Source organism: Trachurus trachurus, assembly GCF_905171665.1.
Source record: "Trachurus trachurus genome assembly, chromosome: 1".
In the NCBI taxonomy this organism is placed as follows: Eukaryota; Metazoa; Chordata; class Actinopteri; order Carangiformes; family Carangidae; genus Trachurus; species Trachurus trachurus.
In genome coordinates, this window is record NC_139891.1 from 17,263,039 (window position 1) to 17,279,676 (window position 16,638).

Genomic DNA, 16,638 nt, shown 5'->3' on the forward strand with positions numbered 1-16,638 from the left:
CATTTATGTGCAAAATACATAGCAATTAATTTACAGATTATATTTTCTCAAACTAACTGACGCATTCATATGTTTCATGCGTGATCAGTTTTTTGCATCATCATATTCAAAAGTCAATATAATTATTTTTTTTTTTACTTTGAACAAAAAAACTGACTTTATTTATAATTCAGCTTAACAAATCCTCTTTTCTTCTTCCAGACTGACATATTGATCAGTTTCAACTGTGAAATCTAAATACATAAATAGCTAATATCTGATCCTCATACATAAGATATAGAAATACAGTAAGGATTATAATTGTTAGTTCTCATGGGTTTGGTTTAATAACATTAATTTCATTGTGTGCTTTGTGATTCATGTCATTCAAATGAAAAGGTCCAAACTTAAAATGAACAACCTCCAACATAAACTCACCTGTTTGTTCTTCTGACAGAGGAAGCGCGTGGAGTCTCCTCCTCGTGTCACCAGCATCCCCAGCGCCGGTACTTATGACAGGAGCATCCTCCTCCCCCAGTCCTCTTCCTCCTCTTCCTCCTCCTCCTCCGTCCATCAGCAGCACTCCTCCTCGACCCTACCCCACCAGTCCAGCTCCCATCCCCAGACCTCGGCCCACTACTCCACCTCCTCTCTCCCACACAAGCACACCTCCCTCTCCCTCAGCCAACATTCCTCCCCCTCCCTCTCTCGCTCCACCAGATCCCGCACCTCCTGCATCCCTCCGACCCCGGCTCCCACCGCCCCGCTACCCGTCTGCCCGTCACCGCAGACCGGGATCCGATACGTGTCCCCCTCCTGCCAGGAGCCCCATGCACACCTGCAGGCCCAGTCAGTCAGGTATGGACACTTTGAGATTAACTTGGCTGTAATGTTACACATTTAAAAAGAAGGAAAAGCTGCACTTTCATTACTCTGATGCATTAATTTCAACTTCAGCAAATACAGAGTTAAGATACCATGGATTTGATTGTATTTTCTTGACAACATTTTGCTAGCTATGAGTTTTCATATATTTTTGCCTTTAATTTGTAGTTTTGCCCTGTATATTTTATACAGATAGTTATCAAATAGATTTTCAGAATTATTTCTTTTTTTTTTAAGTTTGACCTCTAGGTTTTCTGTAAGAATTAATCAGATTACAATTAAAGCTTTATAAAGACATTTTGATAGACAATAGCATGCCATTTAGTATGTGTTTCACAGGCATGCCTTGCAAAGTATGAAATTATGAATTTAGAATGTTTTATTACTGTATTATGTATATTTTTTCCCGAATTTTCCCTTGCATTATACAACTTTAATCCCCAGAGATATATTTATTAAAATGATGTAACCCATTTGAGGTGAGCTACATAAAATGGATGGCTTGGTTAACAGGTTAAAAATCACAAATTCTTTGCGTTATTTTGTGTTTTTGCTGAAACCAACACGATGAGCCTGGCTGGCACCGTGGCAGTGGTGGTGACAGTGTTTGCTGCAGGTCTGATGGTGCTGACTGAAACTTCACACAACATGATTTAAGAGCCTCCTGCAGCACAATCCACTGTCGCACCAATCTCACTTTTAGTTTAAAGATGTAAAATGTCTCCTGACATCCTGCAATCAGCAACAAGAAAAGTTATAACTAGTGTTACTGTCAACAGCAGAAAAAAACCAAGGCTTTTATAACTGCGGCCCGACGGATTGAGTCTTTCTCAGACACGTCAGATTCGATGCGATAACCCTTTTGTTGAACCAGACTTTGCAGGTGAATTTGCAGACTCTATAGAATTGATGTCCGCTCACTGTTTTATCCATTCTGTCTTTTTTCAAGAGTTCACTGAGGCCAATTTTAAACATCGTTTAATAATAAATGGCAAAATGTTGAGCCTCCAATACATGTCTGTCACAATTGTTTAAAATATATTTGAATAATCACTAAAAAAAGTGTTTATATATATTTTATATAACATAAGGAATATTGGCCAATCAATCAGTTATCAAGATGATAACGGAATCCTAAAAATCCCATATTGGTCCTGGCCCTACTCTATGAAATAAATTTAGGAGACATTCACTTTTCATAAAGCCTTTATGATTACTATAGTAGTTTTAGTTAGATTTTTTTATGAACATATCCTTAAATTAACCTTTGATTATTTGCTTGGATTTGAGTTTTGAGTCGTCAGTGTGTACTTTTCTACAGTTTTCGATTGTGTTTTTTTTTTTTAAGTTTGCCTTTAAGCCCAACCAGGCACCTCTCAAGATTACATGTGTGTTTTTTAATCATTTAAAAGTAAATACAATGTAATATTCAATTGTAAGTGTGTGTGTTTTGTGTGTTGTAGGGGCCCATATCTGGAGCCGAGGGGGACAGAGGGGCTGAGGCAGGAGTGGTTCACCAAATACTTCTCCTTCTGAGCACAACCACACACACACACAAACACACGCACACACAGCAGCTGCAAGTAGTACATCTCCTCGTATACAGTTCATTGCTTTTTACACATCTGTTTGCCTCCACATTCACTCACACACACAAAATATTTAAAACACAGATGAACACACACACACACAGATATAACAACATTAACAAACATATGGGCTCATCACCAGCAAGGCCATCTCAAACGTCACCTCAAAGCTCAACCAAAAAGTGCTTCTCGAACACATGCCTGACCTCTTCTCAGAACATAGGCCTGCCGGATCTTGTTTGTATAGTTGGGAATGTCTCCATATGTGTTTTTTTTAAAGCAGTCTTCCTTTTTTAATGCAACTTTTGCTCTGATCTCATCACATGGTTATTCCAGGCAAGTGTACATTTCTTAAAATCTACAACCAAGTGTGTCTTTGAGTATGGAAGCATTCGACATATTCAATCAAGATCCTCGTCAAGACGGACACACATGACTCACCATACCAAAATGAAGCTTGTTTCAATGCAAAAATGTATAAAAATCTTAATGAACAAATTGAATAAAATATTTTGTTTTTGTAAGAGTCTCCTCTTTGTAGGTGGGCTTTAACCAAGAGCAAAAGGGAATGTTGTATAACGTCTGTTCCTCCTCAGCGCTCAAGATGTTACCTACAGTATGTTTGAGGTGGGTGGTATGGATATGAAAAATGCATATGGCAGAGAAATATTAATTGAAAACTGATTGACATAGTATATTGATAAGCAGGGTTTCTGAGGTGTTCAGATTTTTTTTTCAAAGATTTCTAAATTATTTTAGGAAGGAGGGGCAGCTGAAACTGAAACCTCCAAATATTGCGTTGACATTTATATCATATTGTTACTGTATGTACAAATATAACTAATTCATTACCATAACATGTCTGAATCACTGCGGGTAATATAAAGATCTATAAAGAAAATATAAAGATCTCCATTAATAGACAACAAGGACCTTTATTTGGGGTGTGTGGGGCTTTTTACTTATCTATGCAAACTGAACCTGTGTCATGAGCTGTCACTGTGTGGACCCAGATGAGCAGCAGAAAACTGATGAAAGCATTAACAGGTTAAAAATGAAAAATTGTATGAACAAAATTATATTAACTGTTATGTATAAGCTTCATCTACACATGTTCATGAGTCATTGAGTTTCCTATTTACTGTCATCTGACAGATAAAAGTTATAACCAATATTACCGTTTACCTCAGACAAGTAAAATACACAAAACCAAAACAAGAGACTTTTTTCAAAACCTGCAGCCAGAAATGTCTGTTTTTGGTTGATTCATCACATTAAATACCTGACAAATTAAACTATTAATGAACACAAATGCCATATGTAATACATTATAATCCAAATAGACCTCTAAGGTTTTAAAATTCAAATGATATATTGGCCAATATCCTTATATTTTGAATCTGCTGATGTATTTGACATTATGAAGTCTATTTAATGTCAGAAAGTAATGCACATTACCATTCAGGTCCCAAGGTGACAACTTCAATACCTCATTCAACTGACACCAGGGACCATAAAGACACTCAGTTTACAAAGAACTGTATGAGTCCTATGCTACGCTGCAAATCCTCACATCTGACCAGATAGACCAAGGAAATTTTTGTCATTTTTTCTAAATACACAAAGGCGAGTTAGTGATTAATTTAACACAGACTGGGGAGTGCAGAAATTGCAAGCACAATATCACTTAAAGACAGTGTTAAAAATTTATTAAACATTATTTTTCCTGCATTATGCTAGTGATGCAAAAAAAAGAAGTTAAAAACGAGTTAAAACATGCAGCTTATAGGTATAAATAAGTTCCATTAAGAACACATGAATACATCATTTTCACATGGTTATTTTAATAACCTTTGTCAACTGACAGTTCTGCACACTCTGTACATTAAGTGACCTCCATCTCTGTCATTGCGTTACAAGGGAATCAATAACCGTCTTTACATATCAATATCAGAGGTCATGGGGGTGGCCGGCCAATCGCTGACTAATGGACGTTGACTTAACCCTCACACATTGTGCCTCCTTCATACTAATATCAGTCTCTAGCTGGGCTTCTTTACATACTACTGAAACATGGGGCAGTTTTTCAGCACCTCAGTGGCAGAGCTGTACTGGAGGACGTTGTCATAGAAACGAGTGAGCTCCTCTCGCACGTCCTTGGCACCCCTCCCTCCTGAGCCACGGTACTTCATGGAAAGCAGCTTGGAGCACAGGTAGTGAAGCCACAGCACGTTGGTGTGGGGGTGGAAGTCACTCCAGTTGTTTCTGACACAGACAAAGAACAAAAATAATCATTAGGGGATCCTGAATCTGAGATGTTAACCTGTTATAGCTGCAGCTGAATACCAATCAGATGGATGTGAGAGTGGCATTGATCCTCTTCTCACCAATAATTTATATTGTCTGGATGAAAACGCAGTCCATCATACAAACCACAGATCCATCTTATCAAAAGAAGAAGAAAAGCCTCATTGTTTGAAAACTCTAATCAGCTGCTTTGACTTTCGAGGCTTCGTGTTGATTTTTCAAGACAAAGTCCAATCAATACGTCTTCTGTCTCAGTTATCCCTCTTGTTTTGTGTTTAACAGGATAAAGTTGTGTGTCACCTTGTCACTCCCGTTAAATGTCACAGTGAGGTGTTTCCGAATTAGTCACTGACACATACAGTAAATATACTGACCCATTCTCCTGCCTCATCAGTCTGTAGATGTCAAACTGGTAATCTCCTTGACCCATGAAGAGCTCCTCGTCCTTCGAGATGTCACAGGACACCGTCAGATCATCTGGAGGCAACAACAAAACATGTGCTGACTGAGTATTCATTATTTAAACAGCACAAGTCATTCAAAATGTGGCAGTGAGTGGAAACGAGGAAGGGGGAAAAATATCTGACCAATCTCCAGTCTGGAGAGAGAGTAGTCAATGATGCGGACCAGCACCCCTTTAGTTTCAACAGAGTGAGCAGTTCCATTCAGGAGGAAGCTCCCCGTCTTCTGCTTGGTTGTTTTCACCAGCACATTTCCCCAGTGGAGGTCCCTGTAATAAACAGCACAGGGGGGATAAAGGTTCAGTTACAGGACACCATCAAATTATCCATTACACCGACACCACACACACAGCACGTGTCACTGAGTTGGCTTCGATACTGGATGCCACATTTCACACTTGCTGGGGCAGCTGGAGTTTCAGTTGATCAAATTTAACGTGCACAACTGAAAGAAAGTTGCACAGCATTCTGGTTGTATAGTGTACATCAAATATTAATAATTAAATCAGCGTAATGGAAGCTATATTATGTGTAATTGTTCAATAATTACACCAAAATGGATAGTTGCTCAATCATTCAGACTGGGTCATGTCTCTTTTTGTTTGTTTGTTTGAATGATCTTTTGCTGCATTGCACTGCATGTGGAGCCTGAATAACCCCGAGCTTCACAAATTTGTATTTCAGACTGGTTCTAAAAAAATAATAATAATAATAATAATAATAATAGTAATAATAATCACCCTACCTATAAATATTATGGTCTTATTATACATGTATGTATGGAAATGACCATGATCATTTTTGCTGATAATAATTTACATGTGTTCATCTTTATATAAGACTGTTGCCTGGGCAGGTCTTAATCTACCAAGATAATATAACTTATGTATGAGAAATACTTGTAGTAATGCCAACCAGCTTCATTACCACAATGGTTAGTGTTTTGTTTATATAAGATATTTGAATCCCCCCCCCAACATTTCCAATTCCACTATCACTATTGAAAGTTAATTGCGCTTTGAAATGATGGACTATGGAGATTAATGCTGTTAACGTATCCCTGTGTGTGTGTGTGTGTGTGTGTGTGTGTGTGTGTGTGTGTGTGTGTGTGTGTGAGCTCCACCTGTGTTCAAAGTGTAGCTCCTCCTCAGCCACAGCCAGGGCAGCAGTAACCTGATGAAGGATGCTTTTTGCCGCCAACAAGGACGCCAGCTTGAAGACACAGGAGAAAGCCTTGAATTATAAACTGCATTTTTATTTCAACAGGGCAAGCAATCAAATGAGCAAATCATATAATTATAAACTTAGAACATAGAATATACATATTTCTGTGTTGTTTTTCTGTTAATAGATTAAGATAGTGTTTGTGTGTTTGCAAAAGCCAAACATCATCTCCAGCATACATATTTAAACGTCTACTTGACGTTAAGTTGTAATGACTGTATTCAGGACACTTTTATTTTTATGCCTGCAGTCTCTTCATGAATGTTTAAGCACATCTTTACAACTCACAAGCAAGAGTAATGAGCTAAAGCTGGTGTAATGACAGAGCAGTGCAGAGTCTAATGCTTCTGTTTGAAGACAGTAGCTGAAATTCTGGCTGTTTTGAGGAGTGATTGTCATGACTAACAAACTTAAACATAACAACAAAACACTGTAGTTGTCATTGTGATGTGGCGTGCTTACCGTTCCGTTGCTGTTCTCCAGATCGCTGCCACCGAACTCAAACTCCAAGATTATGAATAACTGGTCCTCTTCAAAGAAATCTGTGCAAGAAAGAAGATAAACAACCTGGTTCTATAATATGTTGTGCTGAACAATGTTGGAAATGGTCTTCATGGGGATTCAATTACAAAATGTATTTTAATCACAAACTGCCACATAATGTACAATCTTAAAAAAAAAAGAAGTGTTTTTGAGTTTCACGAGTCACGGCAAAATCAAAGATGTGTTGTGTAAATGAATGTGAAACAAATGTTAATATGCTTTTGTCTCGCTGACCTGGTCTGTCATTCTCAGAGCCTTTCTTCTGGTCAAACGCGTCCCAAGCATTCAGGAAATCTGGAGGGTAGCAGCCTCGAACGCAGTGGAGACTGCGAGGGGAACAACACATCAAGTCACATTAACACTCCGAACCGCTGAGACGCTAGCAGACAAAAAGACAAAGGACCAGAGGGAGTGCTTACTCATTGAGTCCAATAAAGCTGTGAGTCTGGTTGTGCTGCTTCTCTTTCAGGCTGCTCAGCTCCCTGGAAGGAAAAAATAGAGAGTGTACTCTCTGGTTAGCAAGGCCCTGGCATCACCAGATTAAATCATTCAGACCCCCACCTCTGTTTTCACAGCTCCTTCCAGACACATGTGCTCGTGGCTATTGCAACAAATGAAGCAGACTGATGTGCAGTCTTAGTTTGCACTCCTTACACTTACTTTGAGATAATAATCTCATGGAGAATCTCTCCAAAGGTCTTCTGCTCCTCTCCATTCACCTTCTCACTGCCCTCTACTGGAATTATCTGTCAAGACAAGACCCACTGTTTGACTGCAGAATAGACACACATTATTTGCACTAAACACTTTACTTATTGAACTATGCGGGTTCTTAGCTTTTACCATTACAAACACACGTACTTTGAGAGCGACCGTGTCTCCTGAGGCGCCGGTGGTGGAGAAGACCTCCCCAAAGGTCCCCTCCCCAATCTTAACACACCGTTTCATACGGTGAGGGAGAATACACTCCTCCCAGGCCAGAGGCTGCTGCTGGCAACACTCAGCATACACCTTCTCTGCATCTGGCAGATCTTCTGCATCCTCACACACAGCCTGTGACAAAAGACAGGAGATGTGCATTAACACTTCCATCAGTATGTACGTAGAAAGGAGGGATAGAAACTCCGTGTTATGCATTTGTTACATAACATTAGTGGTCTGTCTCTCAGATGGGGCAGATGCATTTCAGTTTTACTACCTGCACAACCAGTGTGCACAAAGTGTTGGGCCAAAATAAGTGCTGCAATACAGCCTAAATGTCATTGGCCGGAGTGACATGTGCCAAAAAACATTCAACATTTAAAAAGGGGGTAAACTGCAAATTCTAAAAACTGACATTAGACTTATATAGTAATAGTTGTATATATAAACTGTGCGTTGTACCATAGAACTCTGGTGCAGCTGTGACCGAAAGCGTTTGACGAGTGGCGTCCGCCGAGGTGTGGCGAAGAGATCCTGGCTGAGGTCTAGTGCCGTCCTTCCTGGAGAGCCAGACAGGTGTAAACCCCTCGGAGTGAGCAGCACTAAAGAGAGGGAAGGACAGACGAGAGAGAGAGGAAATAAAAAAATATAAAAAAATCAATTGGAGGATGGGACGTAAGGATGCACTTCTGAAGTGGTGGCTTTAAATTGAATTACAAAATGGTTACAACCCTGAACAAGTCAGTGACGAATTACACCTTGGTGAGGCGAGAGTGTGTGCGTTACAACGTGCCTTTGCGATGAACAGAGAGAGCGGCCTTGAGTCGGCTCCAGGTGTGTGTGTTTGGTGTGAACTCAGCCATCAGGGACGAGAGGTTGAGCGGACTCGTTCTCAACGGGGTGGAGAAATTCATGGTTGTTCCAGGCTCCTGCACACAGAGAGGCAGAGATGGCTTAGCTCCACATGTGGCCATTTTGTTTGTTTGTTGAATGACACATTGCATTTATGTCTTTTGACATGTTCTGTCTCTTGTGAAGCACGGCAAGTTGCTTTTTTGTATGAAACGTGCTCTATGAATAAATGATCGTCCTCCTTTCAAATCCCTCTCATTAACCTTTCATTACAGTTGGTTGGGAATGTAGTTTTAAAGTGATTTAGGAATATACTTTCTTAGTGGAAACCTGATGAAAAAAACAAAACATATGGTGGTTAAGTTTCTTTCATCAAATGAAGAGAACCATAGAAGTTTCCCACAGCTAAAAACTGAATTTACTCACTGCTTATTTTGTCTGACAGTGGCAAAGAAATGATCAAAACAGTCCTTGAATACGTTATAAAGTAGTAAAAGGACAAAGATGCAGTGGTACCGTGTTCACCTTTGGCTGTTTGCGTTGTGTGGGGATCAGCTCATTGATGCTGCAGTCCGCCGCCCTGGGGCGACCCGCCCACCCGCTCCTGCTGACGCTGCTCGTGTTCTTCCAGCGACTCACACTCAGGCCGCTCACACAGGCCTTCCTGGTCGTCCCAGATCTTTCTGAAGACGCGCTCCTCCTCTTCTTTTCTTTCGGAGCCAGAGACGTCTTTTTTCTTTTGGATGGAACGTCACAGGAGCTCCTGACAACTTCCTCCTTGTCTGAGGCAATCTTCCCCCCAGAGCTGCTTGAGCGCCTCTTTTTCATATTGACTTTGACAGACGTTTCTCCTTCACAGCGATCGGAGTCGCTCTCAGACTGGCGGTCGTTCTCCATGTGTTCATCACTGGCTGAGTCTGACACAAGTATGGGAGATTCAAGCTTTTTTACTTTGAGCTGCAGAATTTCTTTCAACTGTGATGGAGTTAATCTCTTCATCACAACAGTAGGCTGTGCAGATCGACATTTCTCCTTCAGCGCCATTGCGAGCGCCGCTGCCTTTCCTTCTGTTTCTGGATCAGTGAACTGTGTCCGTGATACTGGACTGCTGCCGTTTACTGACCTTCTAACAGACAGCGTCATTCCCTCGGTGGTTTCTCCTGAACGTGTGAAATCTTCCGGGTTGTCAACATTGTGCGTGTGCTCGTTTTCAGACTTGCTTGCATCTGAACTGACGGACGCATTGTCACAAGTCGCACGTGCATTTTTCTCCTTTGTGAACCCATCGAGTTGTTCGACAGTCAGTTGTGACAGGGACATTTTTTTGAGCTGAACGCTGCATTTCTCATCAAGACATTTGTCTTGTACTGCAGCGACCTGTGTTTGCACAGGGCTGGTGGCTGGTATATGTGTGCTCATGGTAAAGTCAACACTGCTCTCCGTGTGGTGGGTCGATTCGTCATAAAACTCTGATGCTGATGATGGTGAACTGTCAGTCGCTGAAGCGGCCTGTTTAGATGACTCAAAACTATTTGTTGACTGTAAATATTCTCTTGTTTTATTGTTTGTCATAGATAAATAAAGATTAAGCGATGGATCTGGAGACTGCGACGGGTCAGCAGTTTGACTGCTGTCCACAGACAGTAGGTCTTTATTTGTTTGCTGGCTGTGAAATGAACTTGACAGTCCCAAACAGGATGAGTAGGTTGTTTGACTGCAAAGCTGAGTCACAGTGAGGCTGTCTAATCTCTCCAGCTGCACTGTGCAGGACTCGGTCAGACATTTCTCCTTCAGAGTCTCTATCAGCCACTCTAACCCTCCAGCTGCTGACACAAAATCGCTACTGCCTTCAGCGTCCGTAGAGAGCAGATTTAGACTCTGTGATTTCCCACCATTCTTTGTCTTTGAGTCTCCACTGTGGCTCTTGACTTCCTCGCTACAGCTACTTCTCCAGTTAGACCCCTCAGGCTTCATAAATATATCGCCAGAGGGTTCTTCATGGTGATGACGGTCTGGCTCTTGCTCACCAAGACTTGACTGCAGCTTCTCAACAGAGAGGCGGCCAACAGGGCCGATACAGCTCACCGACATGGACAGAGAGGTGGAGGATTTGTTGATGGGGAAGAGGTTGAGTTGCGGACGTTTGAAGGAGCCTGCGGCTGAGGGCGTAGAGCAAAATATTGGCTTCCTGAGGCAGGGTCCGAGGCTGCGATCCGCTGACTCATTGAGGGATACCTCTCGAAGGGGGTGGGTTGTACAGCTGGAAGTCCCTGCAGCATTCACTGAGTTCTCTGCACTCGAAACCAAGAGGGCTGGGAGGAGCCTCCTCCTCTTCCTCCTCATCCTCCTCCTGGAAGACTGAAGAACCCCACTGGCACACAGGCCTCCTGAAGTAAAGTCATCGGAGGAGTTGAGTATACTGATCAATGCTTGAGGGAGTTTGGGTTTGGCAGAAGTCCCACGTCTGCGGCGGGTTACGTAGCGGCCCACAGAAGGAACACTGAGGACATCAAGCAGAAAAGAACGGTGGTTACAGAAATGTCCGTCCACATATGCAGACTTCACCTCGTGTTTCGAATAAGATAAAATTACATCAGATACTCTGTAAATCATTTCAACATATTTTTCTGCATGTTTCAACGGTTTTGACACTGACGACACCTTACCAGCTAATAGACACGAGCTGCGAAAAATGATATTACGTTACATGTTAGACATGTTACAATGAGGAGCCTCACATCCTATGTAGAAAACAAACAATTTACTTAGCCCACCTATATTATGTACTGTATTTGCCTCATGAAGCCACAATATCTTATAATTATTATTACTTCAGTTTTTGTCCTATCCATATTGCAGTGGATTGTGGGTAATTTCCCAATAAAGCCTGCAGACCAGGCAGACTCTTCAGGAAAGTCCACTTGTGGACAGCACTCATGAACGTCCTGGGAATGCTCCCATTATATCTGTGAGTTTGAAGAGAAGAGTGTTTGCTGAGGCTGAATCAAAGAGTCCAGACTTCTCCACACTCACAGGGAACTTACTTTGAGTCTCTCTTCATTTGAAATGTTTTTTTGTGACTTTCTGGAGCAGCCGTTGAATCCCCGTCACTCTTGCTGGTCATTAGAACCTGTTGTCTTGTCTGAGCCATCGAAGCCTCTGGAGCAGATATAAGCCGGCTTTTCCTGTTGGAGTGAAAAACAAACAAACACACAACAAAATCTTTTCAGAAACACACATTTCACATTTCAGGTGAGAGAAACAAATTATATTGCTGAAGTTTTATTGAGCGTTTTATTCCAGCTTCATCAGGTTCACCTAATTACCTAATTAATTAGCAGGCGTGATAATTACACAGGTGTGCTAAATAGCCTACTTCTAGTGACCAAACACCACACTACACAACATTATCTCCAAGTTTTACAAACACACATGATACAAGAAATATATTATTATGTAAATATGTGTATACACTCCTGTGACCACCGGGGTCTCATTCTGGCTGTGCAGGGGGAATTTTATTAACATTATATTGCAGCTTTGTGAAATTTGTTTGTGTACATTATATTGTCCACATTATTATTTTTTTTTAAATGGCACTTTTGCATCACACCACATATCTGAAAATATTTTTGGGTTGTAGATAGACAAAATGAGCTCGATTTCAACTGCTAACAGGAATTTGTCAATATTTTCAACATTTGATATTTATTTGAGTAAGCTACTGTTGAAGAAAACTGGTGTTCATGATATCCATATTTGGTCTGATGTGTATTCAATAAATCATACCACTTATAGTTATAGATTATACATCTAGACATAAAAAGTGTTCAGATTTTTAGAAAAAAGAGAGACCAACCTGACAGAGTAGAGACAAGTAAACTATTGTGTCAGCATAGAGGTTTTATTCCCTGGAGTTACTGCTACAGTGGTGAGTCTGGTGTGATGACTCAACAATATTTTGGAGTTAGACCAGAAAATCCTGCGTAACTTTGACTCAGCAATATTTAAGATTGAGACAAATCATGGAAAGCTGTGTAAGTTGCATCCCTTAGGAGGACCACAGAGGGAGAGGGTAACAAGAGAAAGTCAGAGAAGAGCTTTGAGATTTTGCAGATCTGTGCCAGAGTTGCACTTTGTAGTCTCTGTTATCAGGAATAAAGTTTTTGCGATTTCGTATTAAGTTGTAGAGTTAGGTTTACTGTCCCTCTGTGCCTTTGATTCAGTAACAAACCTTGAAAAAGGTTGTTTGATCAAATGTGAAAAGAAAAGGAAGAAAATCAGCAACAAAGCCAGTGGTTTAACGTTATAGCATTCACAATCGAAACTTGGTATTGAATGAGACTTTGAAAATAGTCATTCTAAAATGGATAGTCAGATGTCTGTGTTTACAGACAAAGCCATGCAGTGTGACGAAACTCCTCGATTTGTGTTTGCATAACGTGAGCTGCTCATGCTTGGCTGTACACAGACCTGGTGGTCTTGCTCTGCTGGCTGGGCTGAGGGCATGGAGGAGAGGGTCTGCTGATGTTCTCCTCATCACTGCTGTTCTCCGTCAGACACAAGGGAACTTTTCTCTTGGCAGGACGGACCAATCTAGTAGTACAGACACTGGACGGCCTCACTCTAATGGAAAAAAAAAACAAAAACAAATAAGCAAAGTTAATTTAGCAAGAATATAAATGCTATGGAGGAAAAATAAGAAAGACATTAAATGAGCCCTATTTTACAAAATAATTCAAACTGTAATAAATAATGCAAATTATCTAAGTAACTGTCATGTTTAGAATCTAAAACTGGTAAATTATTAAAAGTGTATGTTAAAATGCACATGATGAAGTAATGACAAGGACACTCTGAATTGACAGGTGTATATGTGTTTAAAGACCTTGCTGTCTTGCTCTGCCGAGGAGGCTGAGGACAGGGATGAGAGGAGATGTTGACGTTCTCTTCATCACTGATATTCTCCACATCACTGCTCTTCTCTGTCAGACATCGCATGGCCTTTGTCTTGGCAGGACGTGCTGTTCTAGCTCTAGATGAAGACATAAGGAACAGTCAAGACATGATATTAAACATTTGTTGGTAAATTGGTTCATTGTGTGGCTCTGTTATATGACATACAGTAAAGTAGCATATTTGAAGTAGAAGCTGACTAATAGCAATATATAGCCTACACATTTTAACAGTAGAAAATACAATGTATTGTGACTGATAAGGAGCCTACTGCTCAGTTTCAATTTTATGAATATTTTGGAGGCTGCAGTATGTGGTGCCTCTATTTATATATCCTACCCGCATTGAAGGGGTGGACACAAAAACAGAAACACCACCCATGAAGCATGACTTTGATCGTCTTCTTTCTTACATGAGATTATAATATGTTCCCTTTAATGTATTAAATGGTTAAACTCACCCAAAAGCAAAGCGACAGTCAAACCTCATGACATCTAACATGCACTAATAACGAGACAGGAGGATCATGACAGGACAGGTCTCGCCACCTGTGGACGTGAACGTAAGTTACCTTTTCCCCGCAGGTTTTTTCTTTGCGGGTTCAAACACGGAGCCGTCGCCGTCCGTGGAGAGGGTGCTGTCGAAGGCCTGTTTGCGGTTATCAGGAGAGATCCAGGCGGAGAGCTGCCTCCTCTGTTTACCGTACGTCTTCAGAAGAACCGGCTTCACTGACTTCATGGTTATAATTACAGCTGCACACACACCTAACGTTAATGTTTCTAGTTTTTCTCCAAAAGCAGAGGAGACCAAAGACGACAGTTGTTCACTGTGATGCCAAAAACAATTTCAAGCGCATTTACACAACGTTAACAGTGAACAAATACACTAATTGGAGCGTCTCCATGATTATCAGAATAGGTAGTATGCGGTTTCGAAAACAGCAAAGTCTTTTCTTTCTCATTATTTTCCAACGTGAATCTGCTGGACCCGCTTCTTGTTCAAACTGCAGCACTCGCCGCTGATTGGTCAACATGTGGTGGCCATGACAACACAGCGCCACCTGGCGGATTGGAGTAATAATAGTTTGTTACATTTGGCTCAGAAGTAACGTAGCCTACTGACAGAAATACACAAATGAATGTAGAAATGAATAAATAAATATGAATAGAATAAATGTATTTTTATTCACTTCCTTCGTTCCGTCCTTCCTTCTTTATTTATACTTTTATCATTTTTGTACGTAATAGCCTAGACGCAAAAACCACACCATGGATGCAAAAGGACTAGACTACAATGAAGAAGTGTTGACCATAGCTTGAACGCCATCCTCTCTCCGGTTGGGAGCATAGACTGTAAAAAAAAATAAAAGGAGCCTACCATGGATAATATAATACATCCATGGAGCCTACACTCAGTAAATCAAAGTAACCACCAGGTGTCATTATTCTATCAGGCTGTGGTCTTTCATACAGTCCACAGCCTAGTTGTGATATTTAGGTAGGCTACTGTAGTTTTGTGTAACCTATGTTGAACATTGTATCATCATGTATATTTTTTCTGGACAAATAAAGTTTAAATAAATATTTTTGCACAGGAAAATTCATGTTTTCGTAAATAAAGGACAGAATATTGAACACTGTGGACAGATTTAATCTTCCCATTACAATCAGTGGGCACTTATCAGAAATGAAACAAGATAAGTTAGCCTATGATGCTGAAATGTATCTGCCTACACATGCATAAGCAGTATTTTCCAGTACAGCTATTTTTTGTAGGTACCTTGTCATGAATTTTAGTGATGGACACATACAAATTTTCACCAGCTGATGGCACTGGATTAAAAGTCAAAACCATGCCAATAAGGATTCAGTCAAGGACTACAAAGATGGCAGTCTTTCAAATAGGCCTACTTATTAGGATATTTCACTCAGTGTTCAGGCTAAAAAAGGCAATGTTGGATTTGTATCACAGTTGTTGTTAAATGCACTACTTTGTGTTGGCCCAGCTGCCCCTCTTTGTCTCCAGACCAAATGGGACACATTTAAATTATAATTACTTTGTGGTTTTGCCGTTTTAGATTAACTACAATGCAACATGTCAATTATTTTGTGAAGGCACAGCTGTTTGATCACCTTCATACCTCCCAGGCACCAATGACTCTTGATTTTTTTTAATGTTATGAAAATCCTTTTGCACAAACTTGAAAGTTGCTTGAAGGTGATAGTCTTCTAATATGCAACTCCAGAGGGGCCAATGACAAAACAGCCTACTATTCACTAAAATGTCTCCTATATATCCTGCTCTGTTTTCAGGACAAAGAAGGACAAATGCATATTCCGCAAAATTTTTTACTAGGCTGAGCACTGGTTAATTTTGTTTCTATTTATCTGCAGGCTACATGTGTTGTCTGTGCCTTGCATTGAACTGTTATAATTAGAATTTACCTATGCATGCATACATTTATCTGCTTACCTTGCTATTCGTTTGTTGTATGATGAATTTGTGTTAGGCCTATATGTAGGCATATTTCTGCTGTGAAGCACATTGAGCTGCTCACTGTATGAAATGTGCTCTTATCAATCGTCTTCTTTTTTGCACAACCTGTTACATTTCTTTTGTTCATAGCTGGTATACAACTTTGTCTATGAGTATATTTCACATAGACTATCCCTACCTATAAAAAGGCTAATGCATCACTTGGAGAAAATATATCATACTGTGTGTGTGTGTGTGTGTGTGTGTGTGTGTTAGAAGGCTAAATAATAATAGAGTGAGTAAAAAAACAAAACAAACCTTTCTAGTAGCCTACTGTTATAATTACAATTTATAGGCTACATGCATGCATTTATCTGCTTACCTTGTTATTCATTTGTTGTATGATGAATTTGTGTTGTTTTATAGGAGATGTGTTTCTGCTGTGA

The 16,638-nt window shown here is 40.4% G+C and overlaps 2 protein-coding genes across 3 annotated transcripts in view; one reads left to right on the forward strand and one right to left on the reverse strand.

The window, feature by feature from the left end:
• The window catches only part of fam184b (family with sequence similarity 184 member B), a 23,282-nt gene extending 20,340 nt beyond the window's left edge, over window positions 1-2,942 (forward strand). For both annotated transcript variants that reach the window (XM_083982775.1, XM_083982776.1), the window contains exons 17-18: window positions 437-837; window positions 2,328-2,942. In XM_083982775.1, coding sequence (XP_083838901.1) covers window positions 437-837; window positions 2,328-2,400 — 474 coding nt within the window. In that variant the 3' untranslated portion in view covers window positions 2,401-2,942. The remainder of the gene's footprint in view (window positions 1-436; window positions 838-2,327) is intronic.
• Window positions 2,943-4,309: 1,367 nt separating this feature from the next.
• haspin (histone H3 associated protein kinase) lies at window positions 4,310-13,270 on the reverse strand (the record flags this gene model as incomplete). Its single annotated transcript, XM_083983904.1, has 16 exons — window positions 4,310-4,718; window positions 5,135-5,237; window positions 5,348-5,490; window positions 6,345-6,433; window positions 6,908-6,987; window positions 7,223-7,314; window positions 7,408-7,470; window positions 7,649-7,734; window positions 7,850-8,041; window positions 8,372-8,511; window positions 8,703-8,838; window positions 9,287-9,987; window positions 10,789-10,914; window positions 10,997-11,148; window positions 11,873-11,946; window positions 13,235-13,270. 16 exons carry the CDS (start codon window positions 13,268-13,270, stop codon window positions 4,517-4,519), a joined length of 2,415 nt encoding a protein of 804 aa, XP_083840030.1. The 3' UTR covers window positions 4,310-4,516.
• Window positions 13,271-16,638: the final 3,368 nt, after the last annotated feature.